General features: G+C 58.0%; 3 protein-coding genes across 3 annotated transcripts; all 3 read left to right on the forward strand.

The window, feature by feature from the left end:
* On the forward strand, positions 1 to 1396 carry VOLCADRAFT_92522 (uncharacterized protein; the record flags this gene model as incomplete). Its single annotated transcript, XM_002951842.1, has 3 exons — positions 1 to 78; positions 579 to 773; positions 1169 to 1396. The coding sequence occupies 3 exons, from the start codon at positions 1 to 3 to the stop codon at positions 1394 to 1396; spliced, it is 501 nt and encodes a 166-aa protein (XP_002951888.1).
* Positions 1397 to 2947: 1551 nt separating this feature from the next.
* VOLCADRAFT_92523 (uncharacterized protein) lies at positions 2948 to 8510 on the forward strand (the record flags this gene model as incomplete). The annotated part of the gene is made up of 8 exons (XM_002951843.1): positions 2948 to 3025; positions 3899 to 3945; positions 4521 to 4597; positions 4681 to 4765; positions 4859 to 4967; positions 5119 to 5277; positions 6178 to 6423; positions 7941 to 8510. 8 exons carry the CDS (start codon positions 2948 to 2950, stop codon positions 8508 to 8510), a joined length of 1371 nt encoding a protein of 456 aa, XP_002951889.1.
* Positions 8511 to 8789: 279 nt separating this feature from the next.
* Positions 8790 to 14234, forward strand: VOLCADRAFT_92524 (uncharacterized protein; the record flags this gene model as incomplete). Its single annotated transcript, XM_002951844.1, has 7 exons — positions 8790 to 8826; positions 9152 to 9631; positions 10049 to 10792; positions 11168 to 12342; positions 13185 to 13215; positions 13298 to 13846; positions 14110 to 14234. 7 exons carry the CDS (start codon positions 8790 to 8792, stop codon positions 14232 to 14234), a joined length of 3141 nt encoding a protein of 1046 aa, XP_002951890.1.
* Between the last annotated feature and the right edge of the window lie 1839 nt (positions 14235 to 16073).

Below are 16073 nucleotides of genomic sequence, written 5' to 3' on the forward strand. Positions count from 1 at the left end.
ATGAGTTGCAACGATGATTCCAAAGCATACCTCGGCTGGGCCCCGCCTATTGATTTTACACTGGCTGATATCGAACAGGTGCGTGTGTGAGATGCGCGGCGGATGCTTGATGGTGCCTCTTATGTGCTTTGCTGGTCACCACCGTACACGGCGGTGCACGAGCACCACGATAGTGATTGCTTGCCTACATACCTACATGCCTACATACCTACATACGCTACTTAATTGATAAATTAGTTAATAATACTGCTTTGATTATTTCCCCGGAATTACCAACTACCGTTGTCTTTTTTACAAATGGATTGGTACTTACAACAAACATAGGGCTGATTTGTATTTTTTTTCCACTAGGATATGCTGATTGGCTTCTAATACCTCCACCATTTTTCGCGGTACAGGAAGAGGGGACAGAGGAATTTTGTAATTATGAAACCATCGGCAAACAATTTGTTTGTGTCTACCAGTTGGTAATAAAGTTACATAATTTATTTGTTCATACGTACGTACATGCGTACATACGTACATACGTAGCCTGGCTGGAAACGTGCGTGTGCTGATACTTGGCTTTTTTTCTGCAGGAGGCGGCTGCCAGTGGGGCATCCGGTCGCTCCCTGACGATCTCCTTCCGTAGCGATACCCTTATCCCCACCGGCGCGCAAAGCCGGAGTGTGGGTGTGTACATGATCTTCACCGGCTCTCTGGACCCAGTCATAACTGCCGTACAACTGCAGGTCGTTCCCCAAGTCGGAAACAACGGCAGCCCGCAGCAGCAGGTGCGTGCTGAGTGCATAAGTGCGTGTGTACAAATCAAATCAATGTCCGTGAATGAGTTTTTATATCAGTCAACGGCCTTTTCACTAGGGTAAATATACCCATGGGCTGCAGCGTTGCAGGTTCGATATGTAGGCCTGTTGGTACCAGCTAGTGATGATGAACGGAGGCAGCAGGATACGTATTTCGTCAGCATGCTTGCCTGCACGCGTGGGGCTGGGGGGGAAGAAATGACCCCCAAGATTGTTTGCAGTCGCCACAAGCAATCGGGCCTCGCTTCCTGAGGGCAGTAGCCAGCCTGCTGCCTGAGGCCCCATCCAACGAGGGGTTAAATGTGCCTGTTGCCAATTTCCGTACATCCGCCCGTACGTATGTATGTATGCGTGTATGTGTGCAGGAAGCGATTTCTGTGGCCATTTTCGATGCTAGGCGGGACCCAAGTCCGCAAGTGAACTGCCCTGGGCTTACATACTACAATATTAACGCGAGTGAAACGTCGACTTTGGCTGCGGAGGAATTCTCCACGGCAGCGGTGGTGGGCGCCATTATCCAGTTTAACGACGCGCCCGTGGAGTTTGTTTCTGAGGTGCCCATTGTGGCCGCTGTTGGCCTGTTCTTGGGCTGAAGCATGCGTGTTTCGTCCACACGCACGCACGCAGCTGCCGGTCATCAAGCGCGTTTGGTAGCCCCCAAGTGCGTGTGTGGCACGCACGCATCCTCAGTTGGCGGACGGATGGGAGCATTACTATTTTGCACTGCTAGTAATGCAAATAATTTATACATTCTGCTGGTCAGGCTGGCGGCAGGGTCGTCCAGTCGTCCGTCTCGCTTGATACCTTCACCTCCATCTGTCGACCTGGTGTAAAAGACATGACTAATAATATATTCAGCAGCAGCTAATATTTTTGTATCACCTTAGACGCATTTCTCACACGCACATACACACAAGATATCCAACTACGGGCAGTAGCAGCGGATACTAGATGTATATCCAGCTAGATTGATTGATAGGGAGTTCGATAGCTGGATAGATAGCGTGTGCGTATGTAACGTGTGCGGTACGTGTGTACATATAAGCTGAAATGTTTAGTCCTAGGTTTTGGAATGGTTTCGGTGAAGTGCTGTCAACCACAGGCCAGTGAATTGGGTTTCAACGATCGCCTGATTTACTGAGGTGGCAACTGTATGCCGTACGGAACTGTATGCCGTACCAGCCAACTAATATCATTCATTACACACAGCAGCAGGAAGGATCTCAAGCCATCGATGGATCGACAATCGGATCTGGCACATGTGGAGGGATATGTATACAGTTACGGGAAGTCCGAGGCTAGGCACGCACAGTGAGACGAACCCTAAGACGCGAAGTTGGAAGTTGTGATGATCGTGTGGGAAAAACGGGGGGGATATCGCTGTACCAGTGGTAAAGCATAATATTTAGTAAACGGGACTTATTAAAAACTTTTGTAGATTCACTTTGTTTCAGCTATTTGTGGTCACCAGCCTGGCAGTCCCCCGACCACCTTTCCCGATGTTTCGCCACTAGGGGCGCCCTCTTCATTTTTATTCCGCGTGTGCCGGCTTCTCTCCGACTTCATTGGTCTTCCCGAATTCAGCGCCCACCACCACTGCCACCAGCGTACGGCGGAATCTGCCCCAGGAACAACGGCAGCCTCAACTTCTCTCCTGGCCGGGTCACAGGTGACACCTTTCACCTTGTGATGTCCCTTATAACAACGCCCCATGATGTCCCAAGTAAACAGTCCCAGTAAACCCAGATGAAGTAAGCCCAGATCTGAAGGCACACGAGCCGTGTATCGGGTCTGTATCGCGCTCCTTACAACACTCAGGGAGTGCTACGCGCGGGTGTCGTTGGTTCACCACATCTGCACCTTCCTAAAGAGGAGGAACCCGACCGCTTAACAACAGGGTGCGGTGCGTGGTACCCCGGGGTGTCGACAGGACTTGACGTCAGGGCCGGTCTGGCATCTAGAGCCGTCGTGGCGCCAGCAGCTGATGACGATGAGGATGGTGATGATGATGACCTAACTGACAGCGGTCGCTTGCGCTCCATGCTTGGGAGACTCGCTTAGATGGAGTTTCCAAACAGCAGGGCTTGGTGCTCTTTCCGGTGTCAGGGGCTGTAAGATATGACCAGGGGATATGACGCACGAGCATGCATGCAGTAAGGTCGGGCAGCGCATATTCCTTTTCCCGGTGGCAAGAGCTTCCTTCTAGAGCAAAGAAGCTAGAGGTGGGTAATGTAAAAGGAATGGCGCAGGCAGCCCAGCGGAGCAAGAGAAGCGACAGTTGTGTTGTAGCGAGATAGTGTATGGAAGCGGTAGATGCATTGTAGCACCCAGGATACGGAATCCTCAAAGTACTTTAGTTGGATTGGGGGAAGACAGTTATTTTCCAGTCCTTGGACAGCAATGCCCCATCCCCCAAGTCACGCACGCGCTACTTTGAATCAATGCAACCAATGCTGTCTTTTTCCCTTTATCCCAGGTGATCAGTGGCAGCCTTCATGTTCTATGACCTCGCAAAATCGCATTGTGTTTCCAATGCGAGCTTGCGTTACATGTGAGGCCCAAGAACCAACATTGTCCGTCAAAGATGCAACTGCAGCGAATGCTGCTGCAAAATTGCAAGCAAAATATTGGTTTCGACACTGTACTTCTGAACAGATTGTGCTGTCAATGCAGCATCGACAGCCGCTGCAGCATTTAGTTTGCCTGTCCAGCTGCGAGTTAGGTCCCCGTTTGTACAGCCCAGGCTGAGAACCTTGCACAAGGCGTGCTGTTTAGGCCTATTTTGTAATATTTTATGCCAGTGTTCGCTATCTAGGATGAGATCACACAAAATTGGACTAGCCGAGGGCTGGACTACTGTGCGGAGGCCATCCAAGTGCAAAGCCATAGATTTGGTGCGTATTGTTTAGTCTCGGAACAGCTGTGTCGTCCCTGGCTTCTGGTTAGGTTGTCCTTTGGACTTTCATTCGTGTTTCAGATGAGACATCGCACTGTTTTGCTGTCTAGCTATATTACTTGTCGGTCACAGATTTTAGCTTTCGGTGATGCCTGCTGGCCATAAGGCGCAACACACAGTTGACGGGTGTTCGATGCAGTCGCAGCGGTTTACCGTGTTAGAATCTTCCCACGGCTTTAGGATTGGGTAAGTGAATGACCTACCTCTGATCTATACCTCGAATACGATAACGACAGCATTGCGTTGCGCTTTGTGCGTTAGGCCTTCGCCTGCCCACCTGTCGATGCCTTGCATTGTGTGCTCGAGGCTTACTTTTTACCAATGTTTTCATTCAGCGAACATAACATTTGTACGAATGACAAAGAAACCACGAAACCGAGGCATGGCTACTTGCAGAAGAACCCCTTGCCAAAGCAGGCTTTGTATGACGCGTGCAACTAGCCAAGCCAGGGCCTTGGATAACAATACTAGTCTCTCCAAATTCAAGTCAGCCGCATTTACCCGGTTACTGCGCGACCCACTACTCCCGGCTATTACTTAACCCAATCCTGCGCTCTCTGACCCTGGCTACGCCATTCCTGATCGTCTGTCCCTACAAAGAAGCCAAGCCAAATCCATTCAATCGTCAAGTAATCCTCCGATGGCCGCTGCAGCAGTTGAAGTAAGCATCAGCAGCAGTAGCATCAGCTGATGTGGCAATGAACGGCCGGACGCGATAGGTCCTACCGACTTGCTCCCGGCGCCTCCATGAATCGCAACAGCAGCGGCAGTAGCGAGGCGGAGGGTCGCTACAGCGGCGGCGTCAGCACAACCGCCGGCAGCATCAAAGCCGCAGCGAGTGCTGCCGCCGCAACCGCCGCTGCAGCGGCTGCGGGCCCCGCGGGCGATGCACATCTGGTTCATGCAGGTGGTGCTCCACAGGGCCTGATGGATGCCAGGGTCAACGGCCAGTGCGGCGTCCCGCGACGATTCTGTGCGAGCCACCTTCCGTCGTCATCACCGCCAGGTGAACCGAGCCGTCGTGGCCACGGCCAGGCTGGATACCACAGCCCGCACCGTCTCCTCGGCCCTGCCATGCCCGAACCGGGCCGTTTCGCAGCAGAATCAGCAACAGCAGCAGCAACCACAACAAGACCAGCATCATCATCACCACTGTCATCAGTATCAGCAACTCAAAAAGAACGGCAGCAGCCACAGCTGCGGGATGGGTGCCGCACAGCATCATCGGCAGCAACACCATTACCATCAACAGCAGCAGCGACCGGAGCCATCGCAGCCACCAGCACCTCTCCCCAACAGACAGCACTGGCGGCGATGGCCCCACCACGTGCCGCGGCCCCACTGCCCGGGTGTCCTCAGAGGCTGGAGCTGCTGGCTGCTGCGGTCCGCGGACTAGGCCAGGATGTCGAGAGCCGGTGGCGATGGCGCTGGCGCTGGCAGGGGCCGAAGCAGGGGGGGCGTTGCCAGGAGGGGCCGCCAGGCGGTGGAGTGGCGGCAGGGTCAGTGGGCGCCGAGGAGGTGAGCACAGGTGCTGCGGGGGCAGTAGCTGGGAGCTGGGAGCTGGGAGGGGACGGGACGTGACGTGGTGAGACCCGTGGGGCTATGGAGCGTGTTTAAAGGGGCCATGCAAACGGGCGATACATGGTTGGGGTTGTAATGCTGTGACGACCAACTCATAAACAGATCGAAGTTCGAGACAGAAGCAAGGAATCGCACGGTGATAATGAGAGGAGGAGGAATCACATGATGGTGATGATGATGCAAGAAACAACCACAATCAACTGCTGACGTCGACAGCACCCTTGGGAGGATTGGGAGCCCATCGGGAGGGCAATGCGGGGAATCCGTGGTGGCAACGTGGTGGGGGCAGATGTGGGGGGGCAGATGTGGGAGGGCAGATGTGTGGGGCCTCTGATGGGGGGCAGATGTGTGGGGCCTCTGATGGGGGGCAGATGGGGGGGGCCTCTGATGGGGGGCAGATGGGGGGGGCCTCTGATGGGGGGCAGATGGGGGGGGCCCCGCCGACTGCCCTCTGTGTGTGTGCGCCACGGTGCGCAGCACCTCGGACGTTTTACTTCTTTGGGTTTCGGGGCTTTCCGGGGGTCCCCTGGAGCAGTAGCAGTAGCAGTAGCAGGGAGCCATGATGCATGGAGCTGCAGCGGTTGGAGCTGTGCTCGCGTGGGGGGCGGCGGGAGAGCAGTCCTTGGCCTTTGTCGCCGCCTTCTTGTATGTGGGGCTCATCCCTCTCCCCTTTTTCGCTACCCCTCTCCCTACCCCACTTTCGCTACCTTAATCTTCTCCTGGATTACCCGTCTTTGGTACTTGGGCTCCATTCGCAAGTGGTTCGTCTTACTTACTTACGCCCACCCCCACCCCTACCCCCACCCCCGCCCCCGCCCCCGCCCGCGCCGATCGCAGCAGCTGGTTCCCCTGAGCGCGGATCTGCTGCGGCCCCTGCTCAGGCCACAGCCCTGCCTCGCCGTCCTTCTGGAGGCCCAACGGCTGTGGCGGGACCAGATGGGGCTGGAGCTACAGCCGCTCAAGGGGCTGCTGGTTGCGCTGGCACTACCGCCGCCGTCACCGCCGTCATTGCCCCCAGCAACAGGAGTTCCAGCAGCAGCAGCAGCAGCGGCAGTGGCAGCGGCGGAAGAGGTACGGATGGAGGTACGGCGTATCTTTCGCGTGGACCTGCCCGGCAGCTGTAGCCGCAGCGGCAGTGGCGGAACGGGCGGTAGCTGTAACAGCAGTAGCAGTCGCAGGCTCCGACCGCATATGGTTTTGGAGCAACTCTGTCCTAACGGTTCAGATGTGGGCTGGGCCTGGGACGATAGCGCGGTGGCGGCGGCGGTGGCGGCGGTGGCGGGGCCGGCCCGTGTATGCCCGACGCGAGGTCGCGGCGGCGGCGGTGGTGACGCATCGACGCCGACGGCCGGGTTGACGGCAGTTGCGGCCCTCGGAGGCCCCAGCGGATGTAGGTCAAGGTGCAAGGTGACGTGTACTGTACGACACGAGGGGGCATCCCGCGGGATGGACACCGCTCCAGGGGAGTTTCAAGGCTCAATAAACGCGTCATATGGGTCAGCAAACGCAGCAGCAGCAGCAACAGCAGCAACAGCTGACGGCGAAGGCGAAGTCCAGGGCGGGGTCCTTCTCGATGATGCGTTGGCGGCGCTGGCTCGCCGGCTGCTGGCGTTGCCGCTACCGGAGGCGAGTGAAGGGCTGTAGGGTTGTGAGTGGGGGAGGGGGAGGGGGAGGGGGAGGGGGAGGGGTTTCAGAAATGCGGCCGGTGTAAGGGTCTCTGTGCGCGGCTGTATTGTGTTTTAGGGTTTTACACACGAACATGGACATGCACATACAAACGCAGTCATCATGGGAGGTGGATACTGCCGTACTGTCATGTCGTATCGCGTCTGATTGGGTATGTGGGGGGAGAAAATACAAAGAGTCCGTTGCGGGGGGAGAAAATACAAAGAGTCCGTTGCGGTTGTGGGTTGCGGTCGTACAACGTGTTGCGGTCTTGGTTTCGCTCTGGGGTTGTGAGGTGGTGAGGATGTCCGATCCTGCACTGGGGCTACACCTCCTTGTGTGTACCGGACCCTGGACATGTGTGCTGGTGTCGGTTTGGACCGACACCGGTGGGTTGAAGCTCTCTCCTCTCCCCTCCTCATCCCCACCTCACCTTCACCTCTCAGGGGGCCGGGGGCGGTCCAGGCTGCGTTCATAGGCGTGTGTCTTCATGTATGTATGTATGTATGTATGTATGTATGTATGTATGTATGTATGTATGTATGTATGTATGTATGTATGTATGTATGTATGTATGTGTAATACGCAGGCAAAGAGGTTCACTAAGCTGTTGTGACCCAATCCGCAACTGACTGCCCGTTTGATGGCAACCACACACACACCACCGCCCACACTTACCACCACCCGTCACTCGTCCTTTTACCCCCCCGCCATCACCTCTCTCATCATTTCTCTTCCCCTCTTCTCCCTGTCTTTTCCCTGTCTTCCTTGACCTCACCGCCCTCATCAACCCCTGCCACTTCCACCCCTACCACTTCAACCCCTACCACTTCCACCCCTACCACTTCCTTGCTTTTGCAAATGTAAATGTGAACTCTCAATCCCCGCCAACCCCACATATCCCCACACCACACCACACCATCACCGTACGGCAGTTACTGGGTGCTGCAGCTCGCTTGGACCTCCACACTGCCTGCTTACCGCACCTCCGCGCCATCAGCCGGCTCCGGAACCGCCTACACCACCTAGAAGAGCAGCCACTGGAACCAGAAGCGGATCCGGATTTGGATCCGGATTCGGATCCGGAGCTGCCTCAGGAGAACCAGCGCCTGGCGGACGTGCCCCAGCAGGAGGAGGGGTTCTCGAATCCAAGGGCGGACGTGCGGACTCGACTTAATCGCGGACTGGACTTCAGATTGAAGCCACAGCCGCCGTCATTGCAGCAACAGGAGCAGCAGCAGGAGCAGCAGCGGCAGAATCGTGGGCTCGGAGGGCACCATAAGCGACAACGGCGGAGTCGGGGGGTTGAGGAAGGCGACTTGATCGGGGAGGAGGAGGGGGAGGGGGAGGGGGATGGCTGTGTGGCGGAGGGGAGGAAGCGGTGTACGACGGTACGTCAGCCGCCGAAGCGGCAGCGGCGGGGCGTGTCCAGTGTCAAGGCGGCTGTCTTGGTGAGTCTCGCTGTGGGATCTATCCACATGATAGTGGATAGATGGCCCAGATAGTGAAGCCCCTCCTCCCCATGAGGGACAGAGATTGGAAGGAGTGTACTGTTAACTACTAAAAAGGGCACTGCGTGTATGTACGAACGTACGGAGTCGACACTTGTGACACTTCTGGCGATGGTGGATATATAGCTTCTACAAACTTTGCAAAAAACTTTCACCCATTCCGTTTATATTTTATATTTTTCCTGCTCGTCCATCATCTGTGCTTCGTCGTAAACCCTCATATCGAATTAGATATCTTGGTTGCATAGGGTAGCCCCGAAACCGAATCTCAAAATGACTCTCGCTTTCCCTCGGGTTTTAGGCGGCGCAGGTGGAGGAGTGCTACATCTCCCTCATCCGGCTGCTACAGCGGCCACCTGACGGCTGGCCCTCCGTGAGACGGCTGACGGAGGTGCTTCAGCCGCCGCCGCCGCCGCCGCCGCTGCTGTCGCCGCCGTCACCGTTGCTTCCGCCGCAGCTACAGCTGCTGCCGCCGCTGCCGGCCTCGATACCGCCAGTTGGGCCCACCGCGATTGCCGCCGCCGCAGTAAATGAACCGGCGGCGGCGGCGGAATCTGCAACAACCTCTGCCGCGACGGCTGTCGCCGCCGCCGCCACCGATGCTGCTCCTACTGCGTCTGCACCTACGGCAGCAGGCGGTACCGAGGGCCCCGCCGCCGCCGCCGCCGCCGCAACGGAAGCTGTATTACAACTAGTTTCGGTTGAGCAGAGGCCCGTACTAACCGAATCAGCGAACCTGGAGGATCCGATAGGGCCGGCAGCTACAGAGGAGGGGAGCTCTAAGGAAATGGTCGGTACAGCTGTTTCAGTTTCGGTTGCGACCGTTAGGGATGCGGTTAATAACGGCAAAGAGGATGGAGTTTACGACACGGCGCGTAGTACGGCGGTGCTGGAGATGCCGGAGGAATACGAGTTAGCGGCAGCTGGAGAGGAAGGGGAGGGCGACGCCGCTGGGAGTGACATGACGTTGGAATCTGAGGTGACGGAGGAGCGGGAGGCTGAGGTGGCGGATGTGATGGTGATGGCGGCGGAGGAGGCGCCGGCGGGAGCGTCGCAACGCGCTGGGAGCAGCGGCGGCGGGTCAGCGGGCATGGAAGAGCCGGCGGGTGTGAAAAGTACGGCAGCAAATGGATGCACGGCGGGAAAGGATGGGGCTCCGCCGCCGCCGCCGTCGGGCTACATCGGAGCGCCGTTGAAGTGGCCGCCGCCACCGCCGTTGCCTTTGTCGCTGTCGTACTCTGCATCGTCCTGCGGTTGCGGACATCCGTTACAGGACGGCGACTTACCACCGCCACTGCCGCCGCCGCCGCCGGCACCACCATCTTTTTCACCGCAGCCGCCGCCGTTGCCACCGCTTCCACCTTCCTTACCGCCGTTGCCGCTTCTTCCATCCTTCTCGCCGTCGCTACCGCCTCTTCCGCCATGCTCTCCCGTACCTCCCCCTCCTCCATCCTTCCCACCGCCACAACAAAAGAACACGCCACCGTCACTTCAGCCGCCGCCGCTTCCACTCTCCCCCCCGCCACCGCTAGGCACTCCAACCCCGCCGGAGCCGCTGCCGCTACCTCCACCTGACGTGCCGTACACGACATGGACAACAAAGCCGTCAGTAGTTCCAGTTCCGTTACCGAACACCCGGACTACGACAGCCTACGTTGCCGTAAACGATACGGCTGGACGATCAAATTCTTCAGAGGATGCTCCAGCGGAGGTCGCGTCGACGGCGGCGCCGCCGCCACCGCCAGGGGCCTTGGCGGCACCGCTGAGGGCTGAGCTCGGAATGGCGTCAGCGACGCCGTCGTCACTGCTGAGCGGCCGCGGCCAAGGCGGCGGCGGCAGTTGCTCCAGTGCGACCCCTGGGTCTTCCGGCCGTGAGGCAGATGGTCCGGACAACCGAAGGCTAGGCCGCGAGGAGAGGCGCATGCAGCGCAGGAGGCCATTCAGTCCGGACGGACGCGACGGGGCGACGAGCACAGCGGCGTTATCATCACTGCCGCCACCGCCACCACAGTGTACGATGCTGTGTACGGCAGCGCGTGACGGCGACGTCAGTAAAGTTGCTGTGGAGAAAGCGGCGGCAGTCTTGGACGAGTTTGGGCAGCGGGCGGCACAGCGCTGCGACGACGGCGGCGGCGGCGGTGGCACTGCATGGCGCCAGTCGCCGCCGCCGCCACCGTTGCTCGATTGCACGTTGCGATCAGCTGTCATGGCCGAGCGGGCACCACCACCGCCGCCGCCGCTGCCTTTGCTAGCTCGTATCACGCCCCCGCCGCCGCGTGAGCCGCCGCCGCGATGTACGGCATCGCCATTTCCTCCGCCATCGCTTGACGAGGCAACGGCCTACCTCACCATGGAGGGCTTGGTGGACTCGGGGCCACCACCATCGCGACCGGAGTTCACGGCGCCAGGGCTGCAGTCGCCGTCGCCGTCGCCGTCGCCTATATCGCCGTCGCCGTCACCGTCACTTATATCGCCGTCGCCATCGCCGTCACCTCTATCGCCGCCGCCGTCACGGCCGCCACCATCCCCACCATCTCTATTGCGGAATCAGCACCACCGAACGCCGAACCAACTAGAGAAAGTCCCGCTGCTGACGTCAGCGCCACGCAGTCATGACTTGCTCATGCCGGCGGCGGCGCCGCCGGCGCCAGCATCCGCACATTCACTGCCGCCGCCGGTTGCGGCTGTCCTGGATATATCTCCTCCTCTTATGAACCTGTCGAAAACCGCCAGCGCCAGTGGTGCAGTACAATCACAACCACCACAACCACCAGCCCAACGGCAAACCCTGGGGCGCTGCTGGTGTCCTCCTGAGCCACATGACGACGAACCCACGTCGCCGGGGCCGCTACCGCTACAGCCGCCGCCGCACCACCACCACAAACAACAACAGCAGCACATGCCGGCGTTCGCGCATTTGGTAACGGCGCGGGCATGCAAGGACTATCTCCTGGTGATTTCCCAGCCCATATCGGCGCCGGACAGCAGCGGCCCCACATCGCCGCCGCCGCCACCGTTGCCCACATCCACATCCACATCCGCACCCGCCCATGCGGTGGCGTGTTGTCTACCTGCACCTGTGCAAGCTGCTACTGCTAGTGCAAGCGCGACAGCTACAGCGGCGGCGGCAACAGCTACTGTGACGGCATCAGCGAGGGATTCGGCAGTTGGCAGAGCGCCACTGCAATTAGCTGGAAGGGCGAGATGGGATGCGCCACCTGACGGCAGCGCTGAAGCCGTAAGGGGAAGTGACGGCGACAGCGGCGGCGGTGGCGGCGGCGGTGGGATCGCGCGCGACAGGTCCTCGCGTTCGGTCTTGGACCCCGTCCAAGCCGCGGCCACCATTGGCAATAGCGGTGGCGGCGGCGGCGGCGCAGAGGAGGCCCGTGACCTTGGTTTGGACAGTAGTGAGACCCGTGGGTCGTACGACTCGCCGTTCGTCCGCAAGGACTTAGAGCAGGACCCATTCCAGCACCCCGCAAAGCGCCGGAATTGTCCGCTGGCGGATGTGGAGCTGAAGTCCAGGGAAGGTCACCATGCGTCGCAGCCGCCGTCACCGCCGCCACTGTCGTCACCGCCAGCCGCCGCCCCACGAGACGCCGCCGTCTTAGCAACCGCGTCGCGCCGTACCGCTGCGGCGGAACGAAAAGACAGCTATGAAGCCTTCGTACGACAGTACGAACGTAAGCTGTACGACTTCCTGTTACAACACGCGGGCGGTGTTACGATGGGGAAAATCGCGGCTGGATGTCCCATCCCGACGAAGATAACTGTCCGGGAAAAGCCGTACATGTTCCTAAAATGTCGTTCGCATTTGTACGTCAAGGTACGGACTCGAATGGGGCCAATGGAGGACATAAAATAAACACTTTTGGGAGCTGAAAATAAGAGTTGTTTCACCTGTCCCCCGGCAGCTGCTGGACTGGCTGCCTGACTTCGTACCCTACATGCCGCAATGCATTCACCCACCCGCCCACCGGCATAGACACTGACATGCGCCACGCGTTTTTCTTACCACTTCTTACATCTTAAATTTGGTGTTCTGCTCCACCGCTCCTTGCTCCCGCGAAATGCGATGTCCGTGTTCGTGGGGCGTCAGACATCTCTGACAACACCCGGACACCATACTTCCTGTTCGCGACTCGGTTCATTAAAAAAATAATACAATACCGCACACATACGTACATACATACGCGCACACATACGTACATACATACATACCGCACACATACGTACATACATACATACATACATACGTACATACATACGCGCGCGTGCGTGCAACTCCTCCACACAATTTGATCCACAACCCATGCCGGCCCTCCGAAACCATACCATACCTTCGTTACCGGGAGGGCTGTTTCGCCCCAACCCTGCGCTAACCCCTGTCAACACCAACCCCTGTCAGCTCGCCTGCCGCCACCACAAAAAGCCCTTGCACCCATCTCCTTTCCCTCCCGCCTCCTTTCCCTCCCATCTCCTTTCCCTCCCGCCTCCTTTCCCTCCCGCCTCCTTTCCCTCCCGCCTCCTTTCCCTCCCGCCTCCTTTCCCTCCCGCCTCCTTTCCCTCCCGCCTCCTTTCCCTCCCGCCTCCTTTCCCTCCCGCCTCCTTTCCCTCCCCTCTGGCTCCATCGCACCGCCACCCCGCCGCACCCTCTCACCGACGCAGTTGAGCGGTGATTTATTCGCTGCGAACCTCGGTGCTCGGTTCCCTCTCTCCCCTGAGGGCCCGGCCATCAGCCCCCACCGCCCGCACCAGCACCATCCCCGGGGGACCCGCAGGACCGGCAGCCCCATCACGGACATCTTGCCGCCACATCCAATTCCAAGCACTGACATCTTGCCGCCACATCCAAGTCCAAACCCTAGGCCACCTAGGCGAGGCCGCAGCCCTCATCGTCAGGGCCGCGGGCCTTCTCCACTGCCCACCAAGTGGGCAAACTGTGGGCCAAGTCCAAGCCCCCATCGCGGGCGAAGCCACAGCCGCAGCGGCAGCCCTTGCCGCGGCCGCACTAGTCCTGGATTTGGATCCGAATTCCACGGCCGCAGCCATCCTGGATTTGGATCCGAATTCCACGGCCGCAGCCATCCTGGATTTGGATCCGAATCCCACGGCCGCAGTCGCAGCCCCAGCTTCAGTCCCCGGGAGGCACAGGGACAAGGGCTGCGGCGAGGCGGCGGCCGCAGCTACAGCCGCAGCTACAGCCGCAGCCTGCACCGCTACCTTCATCATCATGATGCAGGTCCCCATCTTCGTCCTCGTGGAGCAACGAGTCCGCGAGGACGCGAGCACGGCGGCCGCCGCCTCCATCATCCCCCGCCGACACCGCCGTACAACATCTACCCGCTACCTGGAGAGCTGTTTACCGCCAACCCGGGGGCGCGCGGAGACATGGAGCTGTCGCAACAGCAGTAGCCGCAGCTGTAGCCGCAGCTGTAGCCGCAGCTGTAGCCGCAGCAGCAGCCGCAGCAGCAGCCGCCGCAGCAGCAGTAGCCGCAGCAGCAGTCACAGCAGGGGTAGTGCGTGTGGGCTGTAGAGGGAATACAAGAGATCCCTTTACGAGGCTCCCTTGGTGCTGCTTCGACGGCAGCAGAGGCTTACGTTCCGCTGTGTTTGAATCATTCCTTTTTCCTGACAAGTGTTTTTCAGAGCTTTTGCGTTTTGTCTTTGGCGTTTGCGTCTGATGACCTATGCATGGGTAGTAGTGCAACAGCATAAGTGACAAAAAGTGTGTTTTGGCCTTGTCTGGGGAGGGTTGGCGACATTCGGAATGGAAAGAGAGCCGATCCGGGGGTATGAAGAGAGAGAGTGTGTATGTATGTGTGTATGTATGTGTGTATGTATGTGTGTATGTATGTGTGTATGTATGTGTGTGTATGTGTGTGCATTTCAAATGAGCCACGTGTGCATCAAAAATGAGTCTTGAAGCGTTTTTCAAAGGTCAGGAGCCAGTATGGGATGGCAGAATGATCCCAGCGTGTTGCGGCTTTGCGGAATGCGCGGTTCGTGGTTGGTGCTGTCGGTCGGAACATTAAACGGCCACAAATCGGATAGCAAGGGCCGGCATCCGAAATGGGGTATCTACCTTTCCACAGTAGAAGTCTTAACACGTCGCTGCATTCATTTTTGCCTGCATGGGTGCATTTTGAATTGTTGAATTGTTGATGCGTGCATTTGTGCGTACCAACTTGAGCGTTGTGTGTTTCGGGTCATGCCAAAAACAAAGACTTGCTAGTCGTGTCGTTGAATATCCGTTTTGCTGCTGCTGCCGGTGCAAAAATCCTTGATAAACAAATTAGACCATTTGAAATTTTTTATTGTGTTTTCTTTGTCGTCTTGCTGACATTGTTTCCCGTGTAAGCGCTGGCTCGCCATGAACCTCTTCCTCCCCCACGTACACCCCCCCTGGATGGACCCGTTCAGAGGGGGAAAACCTTGTAATTGCGTTACTGTCATTCGCACTCGTTAGTCCGTTGATCCATCGTTCAATCCATCCTCGTCATCATCCTCACCTCCGATGTCGTACCGCCTGCAGGCTGCTACTGCTACTACTACTACTACTACTACTACTACTACTATTTGCCAGTATAACTAATATCCCCATGACGTGGCAATACGGAGCGTCACTGTACTACAAACTACAAAACCGTCTTCAAGGATAGCAAGTTGGAATAGAACAGCTTCTATCTCTTCCTGCGGTGACGCTTGCTCGCTTTAAGCTATGCATTGAAAGGCATAAGGCAAGAGGCCCAAGCTAGCGTTTGTGCTGTCCGGGCATTATGGCATAGGATCTCCGTACAATCTGTACGAACGTGTACGACACATGGTTGCGGGAAATTTAAGTGCCCTAAAAGGGAGTGGCGGAGTGAAAGGGTTGTGGTGAGCCGTTTACATGGACAGAAGCCGCCGCCAGCAATTCAGTTGTTCCTTTTTAAAATAGTGGTTGAGGCTGCCAACGAAGTTCTAAGAGCCGCCGGACCGGCGGCGCCGGGGGTGCTCTGTAGCGGATTTCCCGTCGGGCGAGGGGGGTTGTGCGATGCCGGGCCGGAGTTTCCGAGCCAGAAAAATACGCAACAAGAAAAGAAAAGAGTGATTCCGAGCCGGACGGTGGAATCGTACTGATTTGGGAGCTTGCCGAACGCAGCCTGTAGGAGCCGAGTGCGGTCATAGGGGGGGGGGAGGTCGCCCGGGGGGGGAACTGGGGGCTTGTGTCGCCTCTGTATGTCGCCCTGGAAGCTCTTGGTTTGTTGAGACGGGACCGCGAATCGCTTTTACAAGCAGCGAATGTAACACGCACACGCACACGATCACACAGGCACACACAGGCACACGCACACGATCACACACAGGCACACGCACACACAGGCACACACAGGCACACGCACACGCACACACAGGCACACAGAGGCACACGCACACGATCACACACAGGCACACGCACACACAGGCACACACAGGCACACGCACACACAGGCACACACAGGCACACGCACACGATCACACACAGGCACACGCACACACAGGCACACACAGGCACACGCACACACAGGCACACAC

The sequence above is a fragment of the Volvox carteri genome (assembly GCF_000143455.1).
Source record: "Volvox carteri f. nagariensis unplaced genomic scaffold VOLCAscaffold_26, whole genome shotgun sequence".
Taxonomy (NCBI): Eukaryota; Viridiplantae; Chlorophyta; class Chlorophyceae; order Chlamydomonadales; family Volvocaceae; genus Volvox; species Volvox carteri.